Below are 14,380 nucleotides of genomic sequence, written 5' to 3' on the forward strand. Positions count from 1 at the left end.
AATAGTGGCACGGAGCGGAGGAACGGTGGAATTCTCTGGGGACGCGAAGCAAAAGATACAGAATTTTCGGGGTTTTTTTAGGAAAAAGTGCACAAATTTGAGAACCTCCGTCTTCCAAAGCGTCAGCGAAGTGGGTCGTCCTGTCCTAAATCCCATTCCGATACCGCCATCTGGCCTGTGTTCACTTTCCTCCTGTTCCTCCAAACTTTCCATCACATCAAAATCACATTGAAATATTAAATATAGCAAATGACTCATGTATAGAGTACTAAATATAGGTAAATAAAAAAACTAATTGCATAGTTTTGATGTACGCTGCGAGACGAATTTTTTTATCCTAGTTAGCCTATAATAAAATAATATTTATCAAAAAAATAAAAAAAATACTACAGTATACTATAGTGTCCAATGTGCCCTTTTATACCAGCTTTTCGCGGATCTAAACACAGCCCTGAAGTGGACGCGACCACCGCATCTGACATCTCCCCCTCGAGCCTCACTCCCTCACCTGAATCCCCCCGCCTAGATTCCTAACCCCCTCCCCCAATCCCATCCTGACACCCACGCCCACGGCGGAATCCCATTCCGATTCCCCCCTCCCCTCCTCGCCCCTCCTCTCCGTTCCCCGCCGTCGCGTGGGCTAGGGTTTGCTCCACCGCCGGTCTCCTCCGTCGCGGCACCGGGCCCGGATGCTATGCTGCTGTGCTGCAGGTCCCTCGCCACCTGGGTGCGCCGCCTCGTCGCTTGCATGGGGTTCGTGCGGCCCTCCTCCCTCTCGTGCGTGATTCCTTGGGTATCTGTCGCGGTATAGTGCCGCCGAGGCTCGTCAGGTTTTTCAGGATCCCCGGATGCGATGCGAGGTTCTGCGCTTCGGTTCGGGGTGTCCCCCAGTATGCTTGCTGTTCCCTGATTCAGATTGTTGAGCTGGTGATGCTTTTATATTTGGCACAACCTCGAGTGATTCTGATTGGTAGGCTGGTTTGATTTATCCAGTCCTCAGCTTTCCCTTCCTGCCCAGCGCGTTGATTCCGTCGTATTAGGTGATGGTATCTTGCTCTTGTTTAATCTGCCTCGCCTATTTCCGGTATAGAAGATGGCCCTGTTAGTCTGACTACGGAACTAGCCCTCTGGAAATATTCAGTCTTTGACTGCTGAGTTCACAGAGTGATTGGGGTTTTTTTGTTGTTGTTTATTTTGCAGTTCGCTGCAAAAATCGTGTATTGGGTCATAAGTGGTCATGGTCTTTAGTTTTCTCCACTTTCGTCATACAGGTTGTAGTGTGTCTTGGCTCTTGGGTATCCCCTGCTAATCGTTTACTGGCCAATCCTGGTTTGCTACAGAGCAGAGGTTGCTTTGGTTGCTGTGTTAAGCCAACTCCAATAACAGCCGTCGACGAGCCTTCCAAGCGCTTGAGGATCCAGGGGCGCTTGGTAAGGAAGGCTAGCTTGTCGGAGGACTTTTGGAGCACGAGCGCACATGAGATGGAGAACAGCGGGATCCAGTCGCAGAGGAGCATGTCTTCGATCAGCACAGTTGCACAGTCCAGCGATCAGCATGCCACAGGAAGTAGCAGCAATCCAAATGAGTTTTTAAATCAAGGTAAATTCATCTTTTTTGTGTCTTACTTGCCTTATGGGTCCACCATGGCAGTGTCGTCCATCAAAATATCCAAGTCTCTAGTTGGTTGTTGAGCTTATCTGTCATGTGAATAGAACGAGCTTTATTTGTCATGTGAATAGAACAAGCTTTAATCTGTCGTGTGAATGGAAAATTGGGTTTATACATCTAATGAATATAGGGCTAGGGGCTCCCCTGTAAAATCTACGGATTATGATTGAAAAAGGTCTTTGTTTTATGTTTGGTTCTTTTATCAGTCCAAAAGTTGGCATGAGATTATTCTGCATATAAATTTGGGTTAGTTGGATCCATGCCACTCCAATTTCTTGAAATTGGATCTCATGTTGAAAATCATGCCATTGAGTGGCATGATTTTCAACATGACACCCAATTTCACGGAGTTGTGGTGGCATGAATCAAATTTTCCCTATAAATTTATGGAAAGCTGGCGATGTAACACAGTGAAAGCCTCTATTTTTGTTGAACTGCACTTTTCTATAAATCCGCAACTACTACGATCTAGTAGCAAATACCTTTATATTAGCATTTTCAGTTTGTTCTTCCTCAGCAGTGAATGTTATCCCATCTTATTTCAATTTTCATGCTACGATATTTCAGGTCTTATGCTCTGGAACCAAACCAGAGAACAGTGGGTTGGAAACAAAAAACGCCACTCACGGTCTCAACAGCTCCGAGAAACAAAATTAAGGTGGGCTAGCTTGTGGTTCCATATCGTGAACTAAAAGGGCAATGTACTAATTATTATGTTTTAAATATAAGAAGGTTGTCACCATATGCATTTTAGTAGAAGTAGCATAAATGTCTCCAGTATAAATTAGATTACCACAATAATTTCTATTTCATTTTGCTGGTGGTACAGTTGGAACACAACATATGAGTCTCTGCTAGGAAGCAATAAGCCATTCTCCCAACCGATACCCCTTGGTGTAAGATCTCATGCTTTACTAGTTGCCTTGTTTACCTCCAGAACGTTCTTAAACTCAAAAGTTATACTTGCAGGAAATGGTAGATTTGCTTGTGGACGCATGGGAGCAAGAAGGTCTCTATGGTTAGGCCAGTGAAGTTCATTGTTTGACTCAGATTAATCGCTTAATTGTATTCAGAACTTCAGATGCACAGAAGTTCAAGTTTCGTAAACGTATTACATTTTCTGAGCTCAATGGTGTATCATGATATCATCAAACAGGGCAGCATTCTCATTAATCAATTGTAATATATTAATCCAATGAGATCATTTGATTACATAGTACCTGGTGCTTCTATGTGAAAACAAAGTTCGTGAGATAAATCCAGACTTACGTGATCTGGGTAACTGAATACAAGAAAAGAAATTTGCATTAATCTGTACAATGTAAGGTGAAATTACTGAAGAAACAAAAATGCAAAGGTCGTGTCCACTTTGTGAAGCCATTGCCTGTTACAAACTACTACCTCCGTCCCAAATAATTATTTGTTTTAGATTTTCTAGATGCATAATTTCATCTTGATATATGTTATGTCTAGATGTATAACAAAATCTATATATCTATAAAAGTCAAAATGACTAATAGTTTGAGGAGGGAGTAGCAGATTGATGAAAGTATGCTAACACATTGAAACCGTACTGGGTGATGCTAAAAAGACAGCACATGAAACATTCGGCATTAGCCCCAATAAAACCCTTTACATCAAAGAATGAAATAGGTCCTTTTAGCATAGTTCAGACGTCATATCAAATACTGTAGTTCTTGTACATAGTTCAGACGTATCACACCAAACCAAATGAATTTGAAGTTCAAGCACTCAAGGTCTTTACCAAACAAATTTAACAATCTAAGACTCGTAACAGTAGCAGGGCAAGTCTCCATTTATTTGAACACCTAGGCAATCATGGTTGTTGCAAAAGATAGCTCTTTGGTTCCTCTAATATGTGTTCACCATAGCACTGGTTGCCCAATAGAGAAGTGCCGTTCAAGGACCTGGAAAGTCAGGCGTGTTACAAGCACCTGGCACGCTTTTCCAGGCGGAAGAATCAAACCATTGGCCTGCATCAATTAATGGCTTCCGCTCTTCACAAGAGTCCTCGTCAAAGAATGAACCCGACGGGTAGAAATAGGACTGGTCCTTCAAGAGTAGTGAATCATCGTTTAAGAAGCTCGCTTCTAGTGATGTACCAGGCATCCCAGCAACAGAAAAAATAGCATCTGGATAACTTTTGCCGAGAGTGAAAATAGCATCAGAACCTGCAGACGCCAAAAGTAAGTCTTGCATAATCAATTTCAATTCACGATGTTCAATGGCAAGCAGGTAAGCACACTTACCACCTGAAGGTGAGTTTGAATCTTGAATTTCAGTGAAAAGACATGCGTCAGGTTCACAGTCACCATTGACTGAAGAGGAAGGATGCCACATAGGGTAATCATTTGATTGTGAAATTATATTGCATCCAAGAGGCACGGGCATTTCAAAAACTCTTCCGGACTTTGTAGGGTCATCTAGTACATCACCCTTGTTAATGATTGTGCCCAGCATACCATTGTTATGTGATGACATGGACTCTGGAGACTGAATAAAGGTGTCAATCTGTTGTTCAATGGAAGCCGAGGGGCATTGAAGCAACCAACCATTACTAAAGTCATATTTGGAACATTGGAATGAAGGGAGCTCTGTCTTCATGGACCCATGTATGGTACCAGAAGTAGAGAGATTGCCATCAAATGTAGGATAGCCATTGGCAATGGCACTACCCAGAGGCATTGACTGACTCTTTGTCAAAACATAGTTCAAATCATTGGAATAAAATGTCTTCTCAATATTAGCAGGAATTTGCACACATGACAGATCACCTGTAGACGCATGGCGCTTCAGTGGGTTTGCAGGAACAACTGGATCCTTACCATAGTCAAGGTGCTGAAATACCATAAAATCACCCACAAGATCATCCATACCAACAACTTTTTCCTGCGGTAACTCATTCGAACGTTTCTTGCCCCGTGACTCATCAGGAGTGTGGCAGTTCATGTCTTGATCCGGAACCCGAGAAAGCAAATACTCTGGATAGATAGGCAAACCAGCTCTCTGATGCCTCTTCAACCTTGTGTTCCAATAGTTTTTAATTTCATTATCTGTGCGACCTGGTAACTGAAAGAAACACAATACCAGTTTAGTACCCAACAAGCCAAATGGGATCAGTAGAACAAAATGCTTTTCAAATCTAAAGGGACATTTATGTCTGATGAAGATGAAAAAAAGGAATTTTAAAGTGTCTTTGCAAGACAGACAACACAGGCGAAAGGTCTTTGTAATTTATCAGAATTTGACAATGAACAGTCAAAAGTAGCATGGATATGTATTTTCCACAACTAGTCATGATATAGTAAGTTTCATTAAAAAAATTCACATCTGCTACCACACGCAACACCAATAATGCCCCTTTCATATGCTCATCAACTAATATATACTAGAGTATTCACCCAACAGTGGCTCACTTTGATTGGCTTATGACATGCCCTTAGAAGAACAAGAAAACCAATAGGCGACACAATGTCCACGCATATCAAGTTATCTCCTGACAAGCATAAGGAAACAGCTACCAAGATTGCACCATGATCAAAATTATTATAGGCTAGATGAACATCAGCAGCCAGTGTGAGATCCTGAATAAAGCAACTGCAGCCACAATGGTGCTGACATCTTAAAGGTTATGCAGGGTAAATCTGGTAAACGATCAAAACAACCTGACAAGTACACAATCATCCTCAAAAGTATCAAAAGACATATTAACTGCATATACTCACAAGCATATGAGAACACCAGAGCATTGAGTAGCCTACTAAAACAGGTTAGTGCAGGAAAAAAAGAAATTTATAAATAGCAAGCAATGCATCATTGTGCATGCAGAAATGTATAGCCGAACATAACAGCTGCAGATCAGATTTGAAAACAATGTATCGGAAGTAAAATACACAGGGATTGATCAAGCCATCCAGGAGCAGCATAAAAATACTGCCCAGACAGAAAAACATGACACTACAGGCTAATTCAAAAGGTGCATAAAAATAAAAACATAACGTTTTGGCATGAAGAGACAGGCTCTTCCACTTTTGCCAATGCCTCCTCCCCTTTCTCTCTTACCGCACAAAATCTCCATTGCTAATCGGAAATGGGAAACGAGAATGCTAACCATCTCATCAAGCACAGCCACAGAAGTTAGCATCTCGGTGGCAGCAGAACTCCTGGAGTCCTGGAGCTCGTTGGTGGACACAGGGCATGAATGACAGTTGAGCTCCTGGATCCCACAAGGCAGCAGAGCTTCTGGATCATGGTGCGCTAGCGTAGCTCTTGGATCTCAGCACAGGCGTTCAGCAATGAAGCTCCTGGATCTGGATGCAGCAGTAAAGCACCATGCAATGGCAGTGCCTCAACGGCGGCAGTCAGCAGAGCCAGAAATCAATTGGATTGTGGCCATAGAACATGGCGAGGGCGGCAACAATGCGTGGATAGGGGAGCGTGGGTGGCAGAGCCTGGAATTGATGGGGCTGTGGCATGCAGTGGAGAGAATGGAGTGCGTGGAGAGTGATATTCCAGCAGGGATAGGTGAAGACCAGTGGGCGTGAAATATGCTAATGGATAGGAAGAATGTGGGCAAAAGTGTAAATGCACACCCTCCTTTATTTCTGCTACGCTGTGAGAGACCACATGTTTTTCCAACTTGACGGAGTAACAGATACAACAACATAACATTTTATTCTAAGCAAATTGGGGTAGGCTAGAGATGAAACCCAACATTAACCAACAAAAATATGGTATGTTTATAGTAGCCAATGGAATGTATTAACATAGTCGTAACATGACTTCTATTGTTAGGGATGAGGATTGCAGAAAAACTGATCTCGAAATGAACTAATGTAATAAGGCATCAGAGACAATTGTGATTTCATCAACATAGTGAAGCAAAAATTTCTCATGGTTCTTTCATAAGGCACTAGAAACATACTGTTTATCTATTTTCACATCACTTGACAGCATCACAGCAAAACAATGGAAAATTTTCATTCTCACGAGCACATGAATTAAAAATATGCTTCTGACAGTTATATATGGACAGATAGAATATTAGCGTAAGTTCATAGTTAGATTATTACTTCACTACAACCCAGGCATTAAGGACACCATCTTTTTATAATTAAGAAATCAGTAATTAGTACTAAAGAGGTATTCTTTCAAGCCCGTTGAACTAAATAGAACAAACTGCCTTCAGCATGCAAAAGGGAGAAGTATAAATGCCCACTGCTGGCATGCAAAAGGGAGAAGTATAAACACACAATGTTTGGAGAAAACAACATAAATTCTATGGAAAGCAGAGCATCTCATCCCCAGTCCACCAGAGCATCTCATTACCATCATTTCTTTCTTTTTGATCTTATTACCATCCTTTCTAGTACCAACTAATCTAATGCTACAAGATTACTCCTATGAGAAGAGTGAAAAAAAAACAATCAATGCAGGAAACTGGGAGCATAGGAGCCGTAGCACTTACGTGGGAGGCCATCTTGGCCCACTTGTTCCCCCACATGATGTGGAATTTGATAATCTTATCAACCTCCTCGGCGTCGAAAGGCCCCTTCTTGAGGTCGGGCCTGAGGTGGTTGGCCCAGCGGAGGCGGCAGCTCTTGCCGCAGCGGTTAAGCCCGGCGTTCCGCTGCACCTGGTTCCAGTTCCCTTCGCCGTGCGCCTCGACGTAGTCCTTGAGGCGCTTGTCCTCCTGGGGCGTCCAGGGCCCCTTCTTCAGCGGGGGCGCACCGCCGCCGCCGTACCCCTCGCTGTCGGTCTCCTCGTCATCCTCCTCCTCGTCGTCGTCCTCCTCCTCCTCGTCCTCACCGTACGACAGCGGCGGCGAGAGCTCCTCCGCCCGGGCCTCAGCGACAGCCACGGACGCCAGCTCCAGCGCGGGTTCCGGCTCCACCTTCACCACCGTCATTTTGCGGCGCCGTGACGCGACGGGCGGCGGGACGCCAAGGCAAGCTGATCCTCCACCGCGAGCGGGACCAGACTGCTGTGTCTACTGCGAGCAACGAACCAAACGAATCCATGAGCGAAGAAATCCGGGAAATCGATCCGATCTGCAGCGATTGCAGTAGCAATTCCGAAACCCCAAGCAAACCCAATCTAATCTAATAATCCGAGCAGAGGAGGGACCACGCTCCGGGGTGGGAATGGTACCATGAAGAGCGGGCGGTCGTCGGAGCAGATCAGACGGGGTGGGGAGGCCGTGGCGGCGAGGCGGTGGCGGTGGCGGAGGCGGAGGCGGAGGCGGAGGCGCAGAGGCGGGGAGCGAGAGCGAGAGCCAGCGATGGGTTTGGCGGCGGCGGCTGCTGGGTGCTGGACTTGTTAACGCTGCTGCTGACCAGGCAGTCCAAACCGGACGGAGCGTGGCCCGAATAATAATTGACAGAATGACGTGACTGATATGAGGGGGAGAGAGTATTGAATGGGCTGCATTTATTATGGGCCTTTCTAATATCGATTGTAGTAGGCCCACGTAACATCTAAAATAAAATTCATTTGAGTTTGAATAATTTATTTTATTTTTAAAGAATCTTTTGTTTTTGGAAAAAGGTATCTGACGATCTGTCGCTCACGCGGAGCGCACGACCCCGCGCGGGCTGGCGCGGCATGCTACGGTCCCTCGTCGGAAAAAATTGGGCTGTCGTGGCCATCTACTTTTATATTGTTTGAGGTTAAAAAAATAAAATTTATTAGACGACGGGTCACGCTCGCGCGCCCCCGCCGCCCAGCAACCAGCCCACGGGCCCATCTCCTTTTCTCTCTAAGAAATATTTTATCTCGCTCATATGAGCTCCGTTTTGAGAACCGATTGCACCACAGTGTTCTACTCGACGAGCCGAACAAAACTAGATCCCATTTACATATGTTTTGACGACGTTTTGCAATAGTGTCAAATTGCTATATGCTATAACATAAGTTGCACAGTGTTGCATACATAAATTGTCACAATTATAATATACAAGTTGTCATAAAAAATAGCATTTCATTTATATGTGTTTGTCAAACAGCAGAGTGTCCACCAACAACTCATGTTGCAACTTATGTGTAGGACATCCTTCTATATTGTGTGGCAAATTATGTGTTATATGTGTAGCAACTTATATTTACGACACCCTTCTGTGTTTGTGGCAACTTATGTGTAAGACACATTCTGTTTTCTGGCAACTTCTATATTACAAGTGTGGCAACTTAATATAAGATTTTTTTTTACAACTCGTGTGCATGACACTTTCTGATCTTTGTGATAACTTCTGTGCATAATAAAATATGATTTCAAGGTAAATTTCTTTTTTTCTTGACAACTTACACAAAAAATGCTATTTTTTGTTGCAACTCTTACTTTACAAGTGTGTCAAGTTATGTGTAGACATCTTGACAATTTATGTGATAGCATATAGCAACTTGGCACGAGTGAAAAACATCATCAAAATATATGCAAGTGAGATCTAGTTTTGTTCCCCTCGTCGCATAGAATGCAATGGTGCAAACAGTTTCAAAAATGAAGATCGTATGATGGAGATAAATCATTTTTTTCCTAGAAAAATACATGGGCCCCACTTCCTTTGAACAACACACCACCGCTGCTATCTCGACAGCGACGGGTCGCGCGCTCCCACCCAGCACGACCCGTCGCGCGTTATCTTCGTCCTTTGTTTTTTGGGTTAATTGGATTCATGCCATTACAATTATCCGAGTTTACTGATATGCCATTACTATTTGTCATATTTGAACCGTGCCATTACAATTTCAAAACTCCTCGAAACATGCCATTACATACCTCTACGATGTGTTTCTCAAATTTTATATACCAAAATACCCCTAGCTTTCTTCTTCCTCTCATCCCCTCCCTCTTTCCTCTCTTCATGGTAGATCCCCTCTGTTGCCGCCGCTCCTGTCCCCATCGGCCACGCGACTTGTTGAGGATCCGGTCGGCGGCGGACGTGCGCTCAGGCGGCTCGGTGCGGCGGCGCGCAAGCAGTGGCCTGCGGCTCGACGCGGTAGGGTGTGGCTGGAGGCAAAGGTGCGGCGCGCGTGCGAGCCCGACAGGAGGCTCGCCCTGGCGGTTTCGCAGGCCGCGGAGCAGGCCGATGTTGCGCGGGTCGTTCCTTCACGACGAATAGGCGTGGGCCGAGGACCACCGGCAGCAGCGCGGGTGCTGCACGTTGGCGCGGGGAAGACGGTGAAGGAGCAGGCGTGCAACTTGTCGGCCGCCACTGAGAAGAAGGGGAAGGCATCAGCCACAGTGGAGTTGCGGGTGCTGACCGGCTCGACCATGGTCGCCGCACGGAGACCCCCGCCAATTTGACCACGAACATGATGATAATCAACCATCATGAGGCTACCAGCATGAGAATCACTTGCCAAATCCCCACGAATTGACCCACTAAATCCCATGACGACCCCACGAATCCATCCCCCCTCCCCCCCACGATAATTGCAGCGGGATCCGAGCAAGGAGGAGGAAGGGGGCGGAGAGGAGGCGGAGCGGCTTACTCTATCCTCGCTACCGCGCGGCTCGGTGGCGACCCGTGCCCTGCCGCGTCGAGCCGCCTGCCACCGCTTGCATGCCGCCGCGCCGAGCTGCCTGAGCGCGCGTCCGCCGCTGCCCGGAGCCTCGACAAGCCGCGTGGCCGATGGGGACAGGGGCGGCGGCAACGGAGGGGATCTGCCATGGAGAGAGAGAAAGATGGAGGGGATGAGAGGAAGAAGAAGGAAGGGTATTTTGGTCCACAAAATTTGAGAAACACATCGAATGGGTATGTAATGGCATGTTTCAAGGAGTTTTGAAATTGTAATGGCACGGTTCAAATATGACGAATAGTAATGGCATATCAGTGAACTCGGATAATTGTAATGGCATGAATCCAATTTTTTTTTGTTCAAGTATTTTTTTTCTTTTCTCCCCTTCCTTTTCTTTTTGACCCAGCTCAGCCCCTCTCTCCCTCTCTTTCTCTCTCCTCCAACCCGGTCAGCTTCCTTCCCTCCCTTTCTTTTCTTCTCCAGCCCACAGCCAAGCACACATCGGCTCAACTCCTCTCCCCAGGTTTGATCTGCCCCGCCTCTCTCCACTCTCCCGCTCCCGCTGACAGTGGGATCTACCCTTCAGGGGAATTTTCCACCTCCGGCACCTCACCTCCTCCGTGCCTCGCGCCCGCCGACTACCCGACCTCCTTCACGTGAGTTCCCTCTCCTCCTTTTCGCCTTCTTCAATGCTCAATGGAGCATGAGCCGCTTTCCTCCTCCACTTTCTCTTCCCTCAGCTAGTAAGTGCCGCCGCCATCATGGCCGGCCGCCGAGCTCCACCCCTCCCTTGCCGACCTTCCCTCTCCCACCTTCGGCCTATAAAAGTTGCGCGCGAGCCCCTGCTTTGGCTCCTCCTGAGCTCCCACACCTCGCACCCCCCTTCTCTGCACTACAGCGCCGCCGCCACTGAGCCCGAAGCGCCGTCACCGTCGATCACCCACATTGTTGCCTCCTATCACCTATAGAGCCCGCTGGAGCTTCCCCACAGGGTGAGGATCCTCCCGGCCTCTATTTTGCCTCTCTCATGCCTTCCCGTGCTCAGGATTCCTCGCCAGAATCCCCGCGCCATGCCTCACCGCCGTGCACCCCCTCAGCTGCACCAACTCATCGTTCCGATTCCCTGCTCATCGAGTTCGTCGTCACTCTGCCTCCCTCCTTAGCTTTCCCCGTGTGAAACCAAGCCTCAAAGCACCGATTTCGATGGACTCCGGCGAGTGTCCCCCTGTTGTCGACCGAAACCCACCGGCGAGCAACGACGGGCAACACGAAGAGCCGGGAGGTTGCTGGTGCGCTGGCAGGCACTGCTCCCTCGTCGACGGCCCGCAATTTCCGTCACGCGCCCGGAGAATGTGTGAAAGCCGGGCGTGCCACCTGACCTATACCCGATCAGGAGGGTGCAAACGTGTTCCGAACAGTTTCCTGCATACAAAGACACGTGTAAACGTAAGTCCGAGCCGTGGTCGGCTCCCCGGGACGACTCTTGCATCGGCTTTGAAGAGCCGATCGAGTCCCGGTGTCAGATGGGATCTGATTGTATCCAGATATGATGAAGTAAGCAAATAACCGTAAAGCCGCTTCAATTGAATCTAATTAATCTAATCCACGAAGGTAAAAGCTTCACTGCTAGATCGGAACATCCTACACGTGACTGGGCCTAATGAACGTAACAGATAACTAAACCAAAACCCAAAATAGAGGCCTAAGAACTAGTAAGAGCCGATTCCCGGAACAATCCCTATCAAGGCTAAGATAGAGCATCTATTACACCACTGGATCATCCAATCCGTTTGCAAGGCCTAACCTAGCAGATATTACGCCAACTCTTAAGAATAAGAGCAAACCATAACAGATCAGATCTACTAGACATAAAAGAAGCAGGGTGTTGCCTCTGTGCAACTAATTCTATGCGACAAGAACTAGCATAAGATTGAAACGTGACTGCACAGAGACAACATGATATTCGTAGATGATAAGCAACAAAGCACAATGGATCTACTAAAAGCCATGCTACGAACATCAGGATAACTAACATTACTCGCCATAAAAAACGCTTCAGTACGAGTAATACCAAGGTAAAGGCAAGAACAATGCTGCCCTGATCGCGAGAAGCGATCAGGGCAGCATGGCGCTTACTTGGATGAAACCCTAGGATTAGGGGCGGCGATGCGCCGAGGTTTGTTGTGGTGGAGACACCCGCCGTGTGTAAAGGAATGCCGTCATCTTTATTCAATAGCATATGGGTACATATTTATAGTCCGAAGACTTCTTGCCGTGCAAGGCAACCCCTAAACTCTTTCCTAACCGAAGACTAAGATAAATTACAACTCAATAAGGACTCTAAGATTAGATAATATGATCTGGACTCTTTCCTCCACCGGCCCAGATCTTCATGAAGCTTCCAAATATCAGCCGAAACACGCCGTATAGTTGTGGCAGATTCTGGTCGTCCTATTGTTTCGGCAATTCCCGTCGACTCCGAGCGAATCTGGACATGATTTCAGTTGTATTGGAAAGCTTATCTCCTTAGCTTTCCATGCATATCTAGAACACCCAAAATGGAGTCCGTATGCGGCCTGGGCGTCCATTTTCGTCCGGCCTCTTCCTGCAGTCCGAACCAGCCTCGCGAATAAACTGGGCTTCAACACGGATTAGGCATGTAACTCCATCTCGGCTTGAGCCTTGAGTGCACAGTTATCATCATATTTGGTCAAACTTATGATATAAGCCTGGCTAAGTGGACTCCTTTACCGTGGGCTTCTTCTGATATTTGGCCTACCAATCCCGGTCAAATTCTGGCGATAACACATACCCCCAAGTTTGGCCAAATATGACAGAATCTTCTAGGCGCCAGTCGTAAACCAAATACGAACATCATCTCCTCAAATTGTCTTCTCATGCCACTGATGGTCTTGCCCCCCGAGCCAATAGATCGGCTATTAGCCAACTGACTTTGTGACCGATTGCTTGAACCGGCCTCACGCCTCCCTCGACCAATCTCAATGTTGTTGCAGACCAGTCCTAGTTTTCATATTCCATGGATGGCGCTGACTTACGGGATCATCCTCAAGCTTCATCAGATCAGCATCAACATACTTGACCTCTTCTTGATGATCGTTGATCGCCAGGAGTTGGTGAAGACATAAATATTCAATAGGTAGTCGATTCTCCATCGAATAAATAATAATGTGGTCTACATGGATTACCTGCAAAGCAATCACTTGCCGGACCGGCTCTACAAAGATCATTGTGAATAGGCTAAAAGCCGATAGATCATATTTAGTTAGGCAAAAGTCATGCAAGTCGACCTAACATCAAAAAATCTCTTCCCCCACAAAAATATGCTATGGCATGCAAAGGGTGAGTGTGAGCTTCCAGGTATGTCTCAAAGCATTTACATGTGCTAGCATGTATATACAGTGAGGGTATAGCATAAAGACACCGCATAGAAAAGCTCAAAAGAATATATCGATATTAGAACATGAGCAATTAATTTTTAGGATTTTCAAAATAAAAAGCATCACCACTTAGCCCAACCAACTAGTACATTAAAGCATGACAAGCAAAAACCAGCAAGTACCTACACCAGTCAGCTTTTTCCAATACAAGGATCTTTTAACAAGATTGATTACTCATGCCCTCAGGTCTTGCAGGTTAAAACATATTGCATTTGAAACTCAAACAAGCCTTTTGTTCTGTGCCAGGGGTTATTTGCTTATCAGGCCACTTCTTACCAACCAATGCTAAGCCTAGGTCCATTGAACCATTAGAAGCTTAAAGCAAGGTTTTGGTCATTCACAGACTAGTCCAAGTTCATGCTAAAGTGCAATAGCAAGCAGTCCCGAACTAGATCAGTGAGACAAAACAAATCCACCTGGATCTTTTTATTATAGCATAGTATGGACATCATTCAGATTTTAATGTAATTTCGCACAAGATTATCATATAAGCATTGAGACTCGAGCTGCATAAATGATTCCAAGAAAAGGATATAGCTACCAGGCATGTACAAGATAGTAAAAGCAAAGTCAGCCTACACATACTAGTAGCCAAGTAAAGCGGTGACCATATTTCAGATTTTCAAAAGAATAAAAGCCATGCTCGGTATCAGATATTCAACATATTCAAATGAGCCTAACCACACATGGTCACCAGCACCCACACCTCAAAATAT

The 14,380-nt window shown here is 46.0% G+C and overlaps 2 protein-coding genes across 3 annotated transcripts; one reads left to right on the forward strand and one right to left on the reverse strand.

The window, feature by feature from the left end:
* Positions 1–517: 517 nt before the first annotated feature.
* Positions 518–2,908, forward strand: LOC120703868. 2 transcript variants are annotated; one of them, XM_039988061.1, is made up of 5 exons: positions 518–753; positions 1,346–1,599; positions 2,236–2,326; positions 2,498–2,564; positions 2,638–2,908. In XM_039988061.1, the coding sequence occupies exons 1-5, from the start codon at positions 695–697 to the stop codon at positions 2,689–2,691; spliced, it is 525 nt and encodes a 174-aa protein (XP_039843995.1). In that variant the 5' UTR covers positions 518–694; the 3' UTR covers positions 2,692–2,908. The 2 variants fall into 2 exon arrangements, with proteins under 2 accessions (XP_039843995.1, XP_039843996.1); XM_039988062.1 differs by having other exon boundaries at positions 524–753; positions 1,341–1,599.
* A 349-nt stretch (positions 2,909–3,257) lies between these two features.
* Positions 3,258–8,003, reverse strand: LOC120703867 (transcription factor GAMYB-like). Its single transcript, XM_039988060.1, has 4 exons — positions 7,840–8,003; positions 7,157–7,678; positions 3,939–4,758; positions 3,258–3,860 (listed from the first exon to the last, which is right to left on the reverse strand). The coding sequence occupies exons 1-4, from the start codon at positions 7,840–7,842 to the stop codon at positions 3,589–3,591; spliced, it is 1,617 nt and encodes a 538-aa protein (XP_039843994.1). The 5' UTR covers positions 7,843–8,003; the 3' UTR covers positions 3,258–3,588.
* Positions 8,004–14,380: the final 6,377 nt, after the last annotated feature.

The sequence above is a fragment of the Panicum virgatum genome, chromosome 4K (assembly GCF_016808335.1).
Source record: "Panicum virgatum strain AP13 chromosome 4K, P.virgatum_v5, whole genome shotgun sequence".
In the NCBI taxonomy this organism is placed as follows: domain Eukaryota; kingdom Viridiplantae; phylum Streptophyta; class Magnoliopsida; order Poales; family Poaceae; genus Panicum; species Panicum virgatum.

What these genes read in the sequence shown, in the direction of transcription:
- LOC120703868 (XM_039988061.1), top strand. Translation starts at nt 695, where the DNA reads ATGCTGCTGTGCTGCAGGTCCCTCGCCACCTGGGTGCGCCGCCTCGTC. An exon ending in AAATGAGTTTTTAAATCAAG is followed by an intron (nt 1,600 to 2,235) that starts GTAAATTCATCT and finishes ACGATATTTCAG; the next exon opens with GTCTTATGCTCTGGAACCAA. An exon ending in CTCCGAGAAACAAAATTAAG is followed by an intron (nt 2,327 to 2,497) that starts GTGGGCTAGCTT and finishes CTGGTGGTACAG; the next exon opens with TTGGAACACAACATATGAGT.
- LOC120703867 (XM_039988060.1), bottom strand. An exon ending in GGGCCAAGATGGCCTCCCAC is followed by an intron (nt 4,759 to 7,156) that starts GTAAGTGCTACG and finishes TGTTTCTTTCAG; the next exon opens with TTACCAGGTCGCACAGATAA. An exon ending in TTCAAACTCACCTTCAGGTG is followed by an intron (nt 3,861 to 3,938) that starts GTAAGTGTGCTT and finishes TGGCGTCTGCAG; the next exon opens with GTTCTGATGCTATTTTCACT.